At 39.0% G+C, this 15,931-nt stretch overlaps 1 protein-coding gene across 14 annotated transcripts in view; it reads right to left on the bottom strand.

Moving 5' to 3' along the window:
* Window positions 1–15,931, bottom strand: part of GRAMD1B (GRAM domain containing 1B) — a 314,117-nt gene that overhangs the window by 45,963 nt on the left and 252,223 nt on the right. For all 14 annotated transcript variants that reach the window (XM_074302711.1, XM_074302718.1, XM_074302710.1 and 11 more), the window contains one exon: window positions 3,717–3,927. In XM_074302711.1, coding sequence (XP_074158812.1) covers window positions 3,717–3,927 — 211 coding nt within the window. The remainder of the gene's footprint in view (window positions 1–3,716; window positions 3,928–15,931) is intronic.

Genomic DNA, 15,931 nt, shown 5'->3' with positions numbered 1-15,931 from the left:
AAAATACTCCAGGAGATTCTCGTTTTCACCGTGCTGGTGTTCTTCCTGCTGCCCTTCCAGAGGAGGGAAATTCTTCATTCTCTAATCTCACATCGAGTGTCCTGCAGATGTCAGTCTCAGTGCCGGGCGAGGGTGCAACAGGCCCCTCCAGCTAGATCAGAGTCCCCTTGCCCAGGGCCTTAGCTCGCTAACTTCAGTCAGTAATATAGAATCTCTGCGCCCGCTTCATCTTCTCCAGCATCTCTTTCCTGCTTTTCCCACTGCTCACAACCTCCTACAGTCCAAGATCTTCCCCAAGCTCCTCTAGCCAGACCCTCTTCCCAGCGGTCTCTCACACCTTCCCGACATGCTCTGCAGACCAACCAAACCAGAGCAGCTCCTGCACGAGCCTCCAAGTCTCTCATCTCTGGGCTTTGGCTCATGTAATTAATTACCTCTGTGTGGAATGCCCTTCCTTCACAATCTTCACTGGTTACATTCTTCAAGGCTTGGCTCAAATACTATCTCTTCCTTTTCCCTTCTATGATTTCCCTTAATTATGTGGTCTGTGAATTTCCAGAGTACCTTATTTGAACTTCTTTCCAAGAACTTAGAATCATTTATTTTGTTTCATCTTCCCTAGCAGACTAAATGCTCCATGAGAGTAGGGACCACATCACTATCTTTAAATCTCCCTCATATAGTTAGGACAAAGTGGGCGCTTTTACTTTTAGCTAGGTTACTGTCTAACTGAACTGGCTGACTCACTGATCCCAGCCCACCTTCACCTGTCCCATTTATCAAAGTTTTGCCCATTTTTGTTCAGGCCCAGTTCAGATATCACTTGAACTGTTTGTTTATACCACTCATGTGTGATTTAGAGTACAGTGCTTAATTGTAGTTTTTTGGATTATACAGTCTATCTCCCTTACTAACATAGAGGCTTCTTGACAGTAAGAAAAATCACAGGGCCCAGGATAATCAAGTTCTCAATTTAAAAAATAGATTCTTGCATCATTATCAGCCATCACACACTGAGCACCTTCGTTGTGCTGAAATTTTGCAAGGGCTGGAGACCAAGGGGTTTTCTGAGCGGCATCCCGAGGACAGAGAAATAAAATGACCTTGTTTTAAGCAAGTTATCTACCATGGGGAGCTCCATCTTCTGGAGCTGATCTCTCCTCACTTTGGGCAGGTTGCTAAGGGCTATAGTATTTCTTGAGCATTTGAGGTGATCTCAGCCAGCTCTCTAATTGCAGGCATGACTACACTACTAAAATCACGAAATGTGTCAATCTGCCTTAAATATCTTGAGAAAAGAGATTCTGCCATTTCCATGAAGTAGAAAAGCTACCAAATTTGTAGTTCAAGCCCTGGTTCTGCCATTTAATTAATACCTGTGTGATCTTGGGCAGGCCACTTAATATCTATGCGCCTCAGTTTGTTCATCTATAATATGAAGGGCTTAGATAAAAGCTTGGGGAATATTTAAATCTGAAAAAAAAAGAAGTTATATGAGGCTTCTGAAGTTCCAGCTCTACATCTCTGGAGCTTATGATCTAGTACCCTTAACTTACAATTCTCATGTCTAAGAGGTATCTCTAAATTAAATCTTCCCGTTGTATCTTAAGCCCCATCATTTTTCAAATTTTCTTCCACTGAAGGGGAGAACAAATGCCTATCATCTTCTCCCAAATAACCTTTGAAATGTTGGAAGACTGTTAAGAAGTCAATTATCAGTCTTCTCTTCTTTTAGATCTAAAAAATTCTCTTGAGATTATTGTTCCTTGCTCCTTTCTTCCTCAGTTTATTTCTCATGTTGAATGATCATTTCTCATATTTATCCCTGGCTTTCCTTCCAAGGACCCCACATCCTTCTGAAGTTATAAGGTCACTAGAGAGCACTCCACACATCCACCTAAGATCTGACTGGACCTTCTTTCAGCTCACCCACCTTGGGGCACTGGTACCATGTCCTACCACTGTATGCATTCCATTTCCGGGTCAAGATACAAGAACCTAAGTATCTCCACATTCCACAGGACTGTGGGAGAGGGGGATAAGGGATGTTGATAAGGGATGCTTAAGCTGAGCTGCTCTGAAAGACTTGGTAAGAGGGAGAGGGAATGTTCAGGTGGTCTCTTGAGGTCACTGATATGTAATATACATGATGGGGGACCATTAGGACACTGCATGAATCCAGACTTATTAGCCTTTCCCCAGCCAAGCCACCATGGCAGGGTAGGGTAAGACCCATAGGTGAGTCTGCTTTAGGGATTCCTTAATTAGGGATGTACCCTCCACTCCCTGAATAAATGAAACTGCCACTGGTAGAGTTCTGAACAATAGTCAGCACCAGATATGGAGGAAATGGAGAGTAATGCAGAGTCAGCGTGTGGCTGTGTCTTGGAGGCAGGGAATGAATCAGTGGGTAGAGTAATCCCAGGTGTGATGAGTGGGACTCTTCTCAGATCTCTGATTCAACACAAATAACCCTCAGTGACTTCAAGCCAACCTGCCAGGACAAAAGTGGAGCCTGCCCCTCTGGGAAAAGGACCAAGCAAGACAGTTTCAGGGTTGGTTTGCTGAGCACTACAGATAGTTCTACTGCAGAGGGAAGAGAAAGACAGACAGAGAGATGGTGTCTTACTTTTGAGAGGCGCTTGTGAGACTAAGACCGAGCATGCACGAGAAGGGATTAAGGGATGGAGAGGAAGGGGAAGAAGAACAAGAAATCAAGAGACAAAGTCAGGTGGGAAGAAAGCCCCCCACCCCCTACTCCCAGAGGTTCCCTCCCCCTTCCCAGTACATGAGGGTCCAAGGATGAAGGGCAGTAACCTGTGGGGACAGACATCCCATGTCACAACTCCTACTATTGGGTTTTTTTCCCTGAAATGCAACTAGACCAAAAATGTCTCTGACTCTCCACCCTTTCCCCACTTCCCCAAGACTCCATAATAATGGCACTAAAGTAATATAAGTATAATGCACTAACCCTTAAATAGTTCTAGAGGAAATCTTTATGGTTCCAATGACTAATCAGCTTTATTATCACGATCAAGGGACTTAAGGAGCTCCGACTCACCTTGTCTTAGTCACTCAGCAGCAAGGGTACTGAGCTGCCCCTGCCCCTTTCCACCTGGGGCCTCAGACCCTGGGAACCCCGCCCAGGAGGCAGGGTCTGATGGAGGTGACAGGGTGCTAACATATAGTGATGCTATAGGGTCCCGGAGTTGGACCCATTCCTGTGGGTCACTTCTGTGACACTAACTACTAAGCTGACTGGTAATAAGGAGATGGTGTAGGTTGAGGGCTGAGCTGACTGTTAACAAGGGAATGACAGGTCCAGGAAAGAAAGGAGAATAAAGAAAACACATAAAGAAGGGTCTTCCTAACTCTCTCTGGCAACTCTAGCTCACATCCTGAAATGAAACCTGAATGAGGTGAATGGGACAAAAGCCTCTTCTCTTTCCTATCTCCCATCCACTTAGAGTATTCTCCCTGGGAAGAGCCCCGAGTCTCCTTCCTAGGTAGGCCGACTCCCACTTCAACTGAGGGAAAGCTGGTTTATGGGCATCATTCATTCACCCCTGATGTGTTAGTCTGGCCCCTCCTGTCTCCCTCTTTCCGTCCCACCCGTCGGAGTCTCAGGGGGCCCTGGGTACCCCGCCAGGGCACTTCCCGCCCCTGCCCCCATCTCCCCATCAGCAGCTGGAGCCCACATGCCCCCATCTCACCTTGGAGTTCTTGCTGCCACTGCGGCCGGACTGGGAAGAGCAGCTGCGCTGGACCCCCTGCTCTGGTGTCGATGGAGACTTGTCGGAGGAGTGGTCGGAGCCCTTCTCCACCATGGTGTCTCCGTCCGGGTTCTGTGGGGTGGGTGAGCGGGACCGCTTGCGTAGGATGGGGGAGCAGGCAGGCGTGCTGCGGTTGGAGTTACTGGCAGTGCTGCAAGGGCAGAAGGAGAGAGAAGGGGAGGGGGAGACAAAGCAGATGGAGGTTAGTGGGGTGCCAAGCCAGCTCAGCCAACCAGTTAGAGCTGGGGCAGGGGAGGACTGGGAGAAAGCATCCCAGCTCAAGCAAGGGCAGTAGTACCACCCTCAGACAGCAGAGGGCCGTGGGAGGCTATCAGGTGCACAGAGAGCAAAAGGAAGGAGATGAATCCATTAAGTTCCCACTTTGTGGCAGTATTATCATCTTCCAGACCAGCATCAGTATCACTTTTTGTACTTCTCCAAGGCTCCAGACTGTCCAAAGTCCCAGAATTCCTTAGGGACAGAGCCAGAATTCCATCTCAGCTCTCCTGATCTCTAACCACCTGCATCCTGTAGCTTCCTCTCATACAGTGGTTTTAGTCCCCCTTCTTCCACTCTTTGGAGAGACAGTCATAGCAAAAACTTCTCCCCAGACATTCCTATTTGCCCAATGATCTAAACATTCATTTTAATTTTTTTTTTTTTTTTTTGGCTGAGGCAACTGAGGTTAAATGACTTGCCCAGGGTCACACAACCAGGAAGTGTTAAGTGTCTGAGGCCACATTTGAACTCAGGTCCTTCTGACTTCAGAGCTGGCACTCTATCCACTGCACCACCTAGCTGACCCACATTCACTATAAATCTTGAAAAAAATCCACTTTATGTAAATGTTCATCAGCTCCCCCCCCCTTTTTTTAAGAAATCGCAAATTTAGAATAAGGAAGAAGGGAATGCTTTGTTCAGTTGTGAAATTTTAAAGTGCTTCTGGGAGAAAAACGTATAAAGAAGTAATTTTATTATAATAATAAAAGGAGAATAGCTGGAAGGAAAAGAGGAGTAGGGAGGGAAGAGACACAGAGAAATTAGGTGGGAGAAAAGAATACAGTTCAATTCAGCAAATATTATGTACCAATTGTGTGCATCTAGGTGGCACAGGGCATAGGAGTGCCAAGTCTGGAATCAGGAAGACTCATCTTTCTAAGTTCATCTCTGACTTCAAATACCTCCTAGCTGCATAATTCTGGGCAATCACCTGTTTGCCTCAGTTTCCCCAAATGTAAAATGAACTAGTGAAGGAAACAGCAAACCACTCCCATATCTTTGCCATGAAAACCCCAAATGAGGGCAAGGAAAGTGGGACATAACTGAAACAGCTGAACAATAACAATTTTGTACTTAAGCAAACACCATGCTACATACTGAGGATTTTCCAAAGTCTAAAGGAGATAGTTTTTAGTCCTCATAAAGCTTCTTATCCAGTAGGATGAAAAGATACACACATCAATAGCCATAGGAAGCAGGTTACAGGATAAATGCATTAAAGAATGGAATTTCATTCTTCAGTTTAAGACTCATAATTGCATTGGGAAATACTCTTGGGAGAAGCCATCTTAGCCTTCCCCTTTGGGAACACTGGGCAGAGGAAAGAACACTGATATTTGCATAAAACTAAACAAAACACATCAAAACAGGCTATAAATTAGGTTTCCCCATTCAGTTCATTTGCAAATGAAAATTCTCTTTCCTCTCTAACTAATCCCACCTAGAGGTGGTGATTTCTTACCCTTTCTTACCCCTTTGCCTCAAGTAGGAGAAAGGGAAGGATTCTGACAGAATAGAGAAGCTGGGGAAATGCTAAGAAAACAAAATCCAGAGGAACAGAAGCAGAGAGAAGGAAACTGAGTTGAGTAGCTGGAGGAGGAGGAAGAAACAAAGAAAGTAAAGATATGAAAGGAGGAAGGGGAGAAGGAGGATGGTAAAAGAGGAAAGCAAGGAAGAGAATCATATCATGATGTATCAGAGAAGCGTCCTACGTTTGAATTCGGTCTGCCTGTGTTCAAATCCCAAGCCTGCAATTTGTGTGATTTGAAGAACAGTACTTAACCTCTTTGGGACTCAGTTTCTTCAATTGTCAAATGAAGGATAGACTAAGGAAGAGGTTCTTAATGTGTCACAGAGCCCCTTTGGAAATATGATAAAGTTTATGGACCACCTCTCAGATTAATATTTTAAAACTTTATAGAACTTTAGAAATGTTAAATTTTAAGTGAAAATACTGAAGTAATTTTTTTTCATATTCAAATTCACAAATCTGAGAAGTATCCATAGATCTCCCAGGAATTAGAATGCTTACACTAGATGTTGTCTGAGTCCTAAATGTAGGAAATCCCTACATGCGCAACTCCAAAGGATAATTTACCCCATGAGAGTTGACTTCCTCCTTGACTCCTATTGCTGGCCAAATATGCCATAACTTTTGGATAATACAAAAATCTGCGGTACTTCCCAAGTGCCAGAGAAATCAAGATGTAAATCGTGCTTGGATTAATTCAATATAAATGTTCTTCTTCCAAAGCCAGCATCCTGATAAGTTATCTCTCTTCTTCTTGTCCTTGCTCACAAAGAAGACCAAGTTAAAAGAGGGAAGCTGGAGTAACCCAAGCCTATCACTCCTACAAAAAAAGTAGCTCCAAGTGCAGGTCCTGCCACAGATCAAGAATAAGAGACAGTACATGTGGTACCTTCAGGCAAGGAGAGTAATAGAAGGGAAAGAGAAGCATATCTGCTATAATAGTTTCTCTGTGTTCTAAACTTTTTCCCTAATCTGGATCCCAGAGTCAGAATAAGTGGGAAAAATGCCAGAGGGAGGAATAAAGAGGCAAATTCCCCTAAGGTGCAGAAGAATCAATCAATCAATAAGCATTTATTAAGTGATACAAAGACAACAAAAAATAAATAATCATAAAAGGCCTACAATTTTCTCAGTGGATCCAGAAGCAGATTAAAATGTAATTGGGAGGTATTTAACAAAATAAATAAAAGTACAATAAAATAAAGAAAATAGTATGTTTTAAAATTAAGTCAATATGCAGCCCTCAGGAATCCTTATTTTAATTTGACATCACTAGTTGAAAATATTATTCTGGATCAGCTAGAGAACATTTGGTATAAATCCATTTCCAAAGGATGTGAATTATTTTTCAGAGCAATCAATCAACAAAAGTTTATTAAAAACCACTAACTGTAAGGCATTGCACCAGGTACTGGGAAGACCACCCTTTTATATTCCATAGAGGAACCATTCCATATATTCCTTTAGAAGTCAGAGCAGTTTATTCTTGACCCTAAAGTTAAAAGGAAGCCATGGAAGCTTACTCATCAGGGGAACAACCTGTGTTTAGGAATATCACTTAGGTAGTTACATGCAAATAAACTTGGGAAACTGACTAGGAGGTCAATGCAATAGTCCAGGCGAGGAGTGATGAAGATCAAGACTAAGATGATAGTGGTATAAGTGTGAAGAAAAGAACAAAAGCTGGAGATGTTTGTGAAGCAGAATCAACAAGACTGGCAACTAACTGGGCGTGTGGAGTGAAGACTAGATTTTGCCTCCAAGGTCGGGAACCTGGGTCACTGGAAGGATGGAGGTGCCTTCAACAGAAATAAGGATGTCTGGGAGAGATAAAGATCTGCAAGTTCCACACTGGACACGTTTGAGAAGCCTACAGGGTATCCAGTTTGCAATGTCCAACAGGCTGCTGGGGATGCAGGACACCAGAGCAGGAGAGAGACACGGGCTGGACATAGAGCTAAGAGAACCGAGATGGTACAGAGGAGCTGATGAGGTTAAGGAGAGTGCGCTATATGAAGAGAGGACATAGGACATTCACCCAGTTAGGGGATGGTAAATAGGAGACTAAGAAATGGGAAGAACCCTTCCTGATGCCCACGGTGGTCTCTCTCTTTGCCCAACTACTGCTGCCTTAATACACAACTTAGTCCAATAATTATTCTCTAATTAATCCATGTGTATAACTCCTCAATGGTGGGGAGCATGGTCAGGATCCAAACCCTTCATTTCTCATGAGGATGAGAGGTAAAGGAGACAGAGCTAGTGCAGACTAGAGAGTCTTCAGACTGTGCCATCATATTGTTCCCCAAGTAAGGCGAGCAGTATTATATATTATACATGTGAATTCATATAAAACATTTTTCCATATTATCCATGTTGAAAATAAAAGAATAAAAAATAAAGTATATAAAAGCATGCTTCAATCTGCTTTCAAAGATCATTAATTCTCTCCCTGGAGATGAATTTTATTTTTGATCCATTGGAATTGTCTTAGATCACTGTCATAATCAGAGCAAACTAAGTCATCCTTACAATACTGTTGTTACGATGTACAGTGTTCTGGTTCTTCCCACTTCACTTTGCTTCAGTTCATTTGTCTTCCCAAATTTTTCTGAAACATCCTCCTTGTCATTTCTTACAGCATAATAGTATTCCATCACAATCCTGTACCACAAGTTGTTCTTTCATTCCCCAATTGATAGGCATTCCCTCTATTTCCAAATCTTTATCATCACACGCACACAAACTAGTATGATTATTTTCTGTACAAAGAGATCCTTTTCCCATTTCTTTGATCTCTTTGGGATACAGATCTAGTGGTATTGCTGGTCAAAAGATAAGCATTTTTATAGTCCCATTAGGCATAATTCTAAAGTGTTGTCCAGAATGGTTGAACTGGTTCTTTACTTCACTAACAGTGCATCCCACATTTGTCATTTTCCTCTTTCTATCATATTAATCTATCTGATAGATATGAGATGGTATGTCAGAGTTGTTTTAATTTACATTTCTCTATAATCAGTAGCAATCAAGAGCATTTTTTTTTTCATGTGACCCTTGATAGCTTTGATTTCTTGGTCTGAAAAATGCCTATTCATATATTTGACCATTTATCAACTGAGGAATAGCTTTGTTTTTATAAATGGGATTCAGTTCCCTATGTATTTGACAAATGTGGCCATTATCAGAAAAAACTTGCTATGATTTTTCCCATTTTCCTCCTAAATTATTATTAGTTTTGTATTGTATTAGTTCTGTCTGTGCAAAGTTTTTTTTTTATTTCATATAATTTTTTTAAAATTTACTTATTTATTTAATTTAATTTCATATAATTTTTAAATTTCATATAATCCTCTCTATCTCTATGGTTAAAAACTCTATTTATTTGTTGATCGGGTAAGTACATTTTTTCCATGCTCTCCTTATGAGTTCATCTTTTACATCAAAACTATTTATCCTTATCTTGGTACATAATATAAATTATTTGGATCTTACTTAATTTGTGAAAAGTATTTTGTAATTATTTTCATAAATTCCCCATAAATTTTCATAAATTCCATAAATTCATAACAATTATTTTCACAAATTTTCATAATTTTCACAAATTATTTTCATAAATTCATAAAAATAAATTTCATTAATTCAAAATAAAATTAATTTCTTAAATTCCCCAAGTATGTCTAGTATTTTATTTATTTATTTTGTTTTGCTAAGGCAATTGGAGTTAAATGACTTGCCCAGGGTCACACAGTTATGAAGTGTTAAGTGTCTGAGGCCACCAAGTATTTTATACTGTCTACAATTATTTTAAGTTTTCTTTTTATCTCTTGCTGCTGGATTTTGTTGATATAGAAATGCTAATGATCTATAAGGGTTTGTTTTATATTCTGCAACTTTGTTGAAGTTCTTAACTGTTTCAACTAGTTTTTTAGTTGATTCTCTAAGATTTTCTAAATATACCATTACATTATCTGCAAAGAATGATGGGATTTTTTCCTAATATTGCCTATTCTAATAACTTCAATTTCTTTTTTCTTGTCTTATTGCAATAGCTAATATTTCTAGCATACTAATGAATTAATAGGAATGATAATATCCTTGTTTCCCTCCTAATTTTATGGGGAAACATAAAATTTGGCATGCCCTTTACAGATGCTTGCTCTTAGTTTTAGATATACTATTTCTTATTTTAAAAAGTCTCCACTGATTCTTCTGCTTTTTAGTGTTTTTAACTGGAATGGGTGTTGTATTTTTTCTGCATCTATTGATATAGTTATATGATTTTTGTTGGTTTTGTTATTAATACGGTCAATTATGCTGATGCTTTTTCTAATACTGAACCAGCCCTACATTGCTGGTATAAAGCCACCTAATCCTGATATATGATCTTTGTGATATATTGCTATAATCTTGTTAGCATTGATATTAAGGAAATTGGTCTACAGTTTTCTTTCTGTTATTGCTCTCTTTCATTAGGTATCAAAACCATATTTGTGTCATAAAAAGGATTTTGTATTACTCATTCTTTACCTATTTTTGAAAATAGTTTTTATAGTATCAGAATTAATTTTTCTTTAAATGTTTAGTAGAGTTCACTTATTAATCCATCTGGTCCTAAGTGTTTTTTCTTAAGGAGCGCATTCAATTTACTTTTCTAAAATAGAATTGTTTAAATATTCTACAACTCTCCTATTAATGTGGGCAGTTTACTGGCATATAATTGGGAAAAATTACTAATATGCTTTAATTTTATTTTTATTTGTAATGGATTCACTTTTTTCATTTTTGATACTGTCAATTTGGTTTTCTTTTTGTTCTAAATCAAAATAACCAATGATTTATCTATTTTACAGTGGATTCTGCCCCATAAAACCAGCTCCTAGTTTTATTTATTCAAATTTTTTTCAATTTTATTAATCTCTCCTTTTGATTTCATTTGGGTGTTTTGCTGGGGATTTTTAATTTGTTCTTTTTCTAGGTTTTTTAGGTGCATGCCCAACTAACTGATCGGTCTTTATATTTTACTAATGTACATATCTGAAGATACACATTTTCCCTTAAATACTGCTCTTGCAGTATTGTCTCATTTCTGTCATTCTTTTTAATGAAATTGTTTCTATGATTTGTTCTTTGATGCATTCATTCTTTAGGATTGGATTATTTAATTTCCAATTAACTTTTAATCTATGCTTCCAAGGTCCTTTATTAAATATTTTATTGTACTGTGGGCTTAAAAGTGTACATTTAATATTTCTGCATTTGCTTATGAAGATTTAATGCCCTAATACATGGTTTATTTTTGTGAAGGTGCCATGCACAACAGAGCAAAAAAGCTTACTCCCTTCTATTCCATTCAGTTTTCTCCAGAGATTTATCATATCTAATTTTCCTAAGACTCTATTCCTTTCCTTGATTTCTTTATTTATGATTATATTTATCTAGCTCTGATAGGAGAAAATTGAAGGCCCCACTAGTATAGTTTACTGTCTATTTCCTTCTTTAATTCATTTAACTTTTCCTTTAAGAATTTAGATGCTATACCATTCGGTATATTCAACATATATTGTTGAATACTGATATTATTTCATTGTAGTTTCTTTTATCAAGATGTAGTTTTGTTCCTTATCTTTTACTTTGTTTGAAATAATAATTGTTACCCTTGCCTTTTTTTTTTTTTTTTTTTTTTTTTTTTACATTTCAGCTGAGGCATAATAAATTTTGCCCCAATCTCTTAACTTTGTGTGTCTGTTTTGAGTGTTTCTTGCAAATCATATTGTTGGATTTTGATTTCTGCTATCCATTTCACTTTGTGGGTTAATTCATTCCATTCATATTCACAGTTATTACTATGAATTTCCTTTCATCCTGTGTTCTTTTGTTTATCATTTCCCCCCCTGTCTTTCTGTGTGTATGTGTATGTTTATTTCTTTCTGTCTCCCTCCTCTCCTCTTCTAAAATCTCGTTCTAATGTCTATATTTCTGACCATTGTCTTTTTTTTTTAATCTGGTTCTCTTTTGTCATACCCAACATTTTCTCTTATTCCCTTCCCCTCCTACTTCCCTGCTGGATAAGATAAATTTCTGTTACCAACTAGAGAGAAAGAGAATACATATTTTCCCTTTTTGAATATGAGCAAAGTTCAAATGTTGTCTGTCCCTTCTTCACATTTTTCCTTCCATTATAAAAATTTTTCCTTGCATGTCTCTTTTATGTGAGATAATTTTCCTCATTTTTCCTCTACCAGGATATTTCTTTTTTTAAAATATCACCTAACATAATTTACTCATTCCCATATCCTCTTTCTCTGTAGAATCTTCTTAACTGCCTTCAAAATGATAAAATTGTTAGAATATACATGTGTTATCTTCCCATATAGAAAGGTAAACAGTTTAACCTTACTGAATCTCTTATAATTTTAATTTCATGTTTATCTTTTTATGCTTCTCTTGAACTTGTATTTCAAAGTCAAATTTTCTGTCTGCACTAATCTTTTCATCAAGACTGCTTGAAAGTCCTCTATTTCATTAAATATTCATTTTCCCCCTAAAAAAATTACACTAGACAGGATATTCTTAGTTGTAATCCCATCTTTTTTGTCTCCCAAAATATTATATTTCAAACCCTGTGTTCCTTTACTGTGGAAGCTGCTAGATCTTGTGTGACTTGACTTCCTTGATATTTTAAGTTTATTTCTGGCTGCCTGAAATATTTTCTTTTTGGCTTGCTGAGTCTTCACAATGGGATCTCTTTCAGGTGGTGATCAGCTTCTTTCAATTTTTGTTTTATCCCCTAATACTAGGGCAGTTTTCCTTCACTATTTCTTGAAATATGCTATCTAGGATCTTTCTTTGATCATAGCTTTCAGATAATTCAATAATTCTTAAATTATCTCTCCTTGATCTATTTTCTAAGTCAATTGTTTTTCCAATGAGATAGTTCACATTTCTATTTTTTTTTTCATTCTTTTGATTTTGTTTTATTGTTTTTGATGTCTCAGGAAGACATTAGCTTCCAAGGAATTGTGTTTGGTTTTTTGTTTTTCCAATTAAGTTTTTGTACCTCTTTTTCTATTTGGCCAATTAAGTTTTTTGTGTCATTTCCTTCCTTTTTTTTCAATGAGTTTTTGTACTTTTTCCATTTGGTCAGTTCAGGTTTTTGTGTCATTTCTTTCAGCATTTTAACAGCTGTTAATTGTCTTTTCATAATTTTCTCCTTTGCTTTTAATTGTTTGCCCAATTTTTCACCTACTGTTTTTATTTGATTTTTGAAAGTCACGTGTTAGCTCTTCTAGGAATTTTTGGGGGGAGTTGTGTCCAATTCTTTTTTATCTATCTATCTACCTATCTGGGATGCTTGTTTGCAGCTCTTTTGAACCCGCTGTTTTCTGAGTTTGGGTTTTGCTCTTTGTATTGTCAGGTTCTTTTGCTGTTGTTTGCTCATGTTCCCACACCATTCCTTGATTCAGGACTTTATGTTAATGCTGGTCTCTGGTCCTGGCTGGAGGTGAGGAGGGAGAAGGATGGATAACCACTGTCTTAAACTTCAGGATTTTTGCCTTGTTGTTTTCAGAGCTAGTTCTGAGGGTCTGGAAGTTTGGGGTACTTCTGAAATGGTGGGATAGAAAGAGAGGGGCACTGATCTTCACTCTGGTTCTTACCCAGGAAGGACCCTTGTGCCCTTAGTACTGTTCCTCTAAGTCCCTGGTCCCGGAAGTGATCTCCACTCCCTCTTGAACTTTGACCCAGAAACCGGTAAGGCAGTAGAGCTGTGGAACAGCATCCAGGCCTGTGCCCAGTGCTATCCTAGCCAGCTGCCTCTCCACACTTGGCTTGAGAATGTCAGTCCCCACCCTGTCATCATCCACACGGGCTTCAGGCCTTGTCCCATGTCACAGATCCCCTTTCTGACCTCCTATGTGTCTGGGCTTAGAGGTCACTTCTGCTGACTTGGCCACACAAGAACTTGGCTTGCAACACTGTTTTAAAGTGGTTGGAAGGTGGACATTAGGAGAGGGCAGCTAACTTCTTTCTCTGCTTGACCATCCTGGCCCACCTTGGAAGCTGCTGTCTCCTCCCTTTAAGACCTTCTCTCCTCTTGGCCGGCTTGCTGATACACCAGCTTCTCTGAGATCTTTCTTCCTTCTCTCCTTGGATCACATTTTCAGAGAATGCCCTGAGACTGGGGGGGGGGGGGGGGGGGAAGCTGGCTGCCCTTCACGTCCCCCCTCCCCCCCAAGGACTGTATCATTACACTTGATTTCTTTTTATTCCTCCTCATTCACTGCGCTGACAGAGTGACCTTTCCAATAGGTAATCTCCTTGATTAGAGAAGCCGGGAACATTAGAGCTGGATAGGACCTCAGAGATCACCTTGTACAATCACTGGTGTCAAGGGGTTAGCCCAGGTGCAGCGTCAGCTATTGGCAAAATCCAGGTCTCCTCACCTCCCAGTCTCTTAGACCTGCTGCCTCCCCAAGTCTCTCTCACTATCTGTTTTCCAGAACCCTAACCAAAGCAGCTGTGCGAACAAGTACTTCATTCTCCTTCCTCAGATTACCTCTTCACCTACCTTTGGGAAATATCCCTCACTTCTGCTCCAGCAGGTGCAGAATTTGCTATTGCTCTCCCTCTGCTTCCCTGCTCTCCTTTTGTCCTGCCCTTAAAGACGTCTCTCCCACTCTCGTCCTTTCCTATTCTATTTGTCCTGCTCTCCACCTACAGTCTTTGCCCAATCAGATTTTTTTCTCCTGTTTGCTTTGTACTCACTCTGTTCTATCTCCCAACCCTCAGTCATATAGTGTCTTATAATATCTGCCCAATATAGGGCTGTATCTATCTATAAATGGCATGTCCCAAAGCAATCAGCAGTTTTCAAATCCCTGGTCAGATCAAAAAATGGGTAAGTCTGGGGGTACAGTTAATTCATCTCGGGGTTATCAGTGTTTAGCAGGGAAAGAATTTTATTGGTAGTTAGGAGACCTAAATAAGTAAGCATTACCAACTTACTGTGTAGATTTGGGCAACTGATTTCAACTTTTGGAGGCTCAATGTGTTTATCCCAGAGAGAGACAGAGATACAGGGAGACAGAGACAGAGAGAGACAGAGAGACAGAGACAGATTGAAACAGAGACAGAGAGAGACAGACGGGAAGGAGGGAGGGAAGAAAAATTCTGCTTTTTTCTCTTAAAAAGGATGAAATAAGACTTGTAAAAGTTCCTTGAGCTCAGAAGAAGGGTCCTATTGGAATCAAGAGATCAAGTTTAAGAGAGAGTTTGATAAGCAAAAAAAAAAAAAGATCACAGTATTTTGAATCAAATCCTGGTTTTAACACTTGTTTCCTATCTGGAAGTCCATGGACAAATCTTTTAGCCTCAGTTTATACATCTGTAAAATAACAATAATTCTGGAAATATCTACTTCACAGAGTTGTAGTAAAAAAGCACTTTTTAAAACTTTAGCATTACAAATCAGTGAGTAATAATGCTAATGAGTGCCTTGGTTGGCACAGGCCTCCTAGGCTGGCTGCCGGAAAGTGGCCACTTAGCTTTAGGTAGACTAAAAATATTCCCTCTATCTTTGGATAAAAGGGTAGTCATTAAAGAGTACTCCAAATCTGGATCTATTCCATGATACTCAACTCTTGGCCTATTACATTTTTTTTCTATAACAACAACAAAATCATAGCCTCCAGAGTAAAAGGTCACATTGGAGCAAAGAATTTTCTATATGTAAGGGACCTTAGAAGTCATCTAATCCAATTCCTCTATTTTATAGATATTTCTATAATAACATAAATTATATTATAGAAATATATATATTATATATCACTTAATACATATTATAATATATTTCTATAATAACATAAATGACTGGTCTAAAGTCATACAGTTAGTAGAAGAAGCAGGATTTCACTCTCTCTCCCAATTCACTGTCATAGGGAAAAGTATTATCTTGAAAGGACAAGGAAGTTGTTTTTTCCCCAAAAGCATAGGAAACAAATGGGGGTAGGATATATGTTTACCTTCCCCCAAAGAAGATCTCTTTGGATGCATCTAAAGCTTCTTTCCTTTGCCACCTTATCACCATGGCATCTAATACCACCTGATTCAGGTTTCTCAGTAAAGAACATAGTAAACTCAACCTTGTGTTTCTGTGACAGAGCTGTGATTTTGTGTAAGAAAATTCCAAAAAAGATTTTGGGGATATTCTATTTTGTTTTTCTTTTTCAGTATTCTAAGCTCTCAAGAATGAGGAAAGTCTAAACACTATCCAAGGATGTTCAGGCTGCTTCTCAGTGAGTTCCATGATTTATGATGATTTATTCTGGGCCAAGACTGTTATCAA

Source organism: Sminthopsis crassicaudata, chromosome 3 (assembly GCF_048593235.1).
Source record: "Sminthopsis crassicaudata isolate SCR6 chromosome 3, ASM4859323v1, whole genome shotgun sequence".
In the NCBI taxonomy this organism is placed as follows: Eukaryota; Metazoa; Chordata; class Mammalia; order Dasyuromorphia; family Dasyuridae; genus Sminthopsis; species Sminthopsis crassicaudata.
The sequence above is the reverse complement of the archived record's forward strand: the minus strand, read 5'-3'. Positions and strand labels throughout refer to the sequence as shown.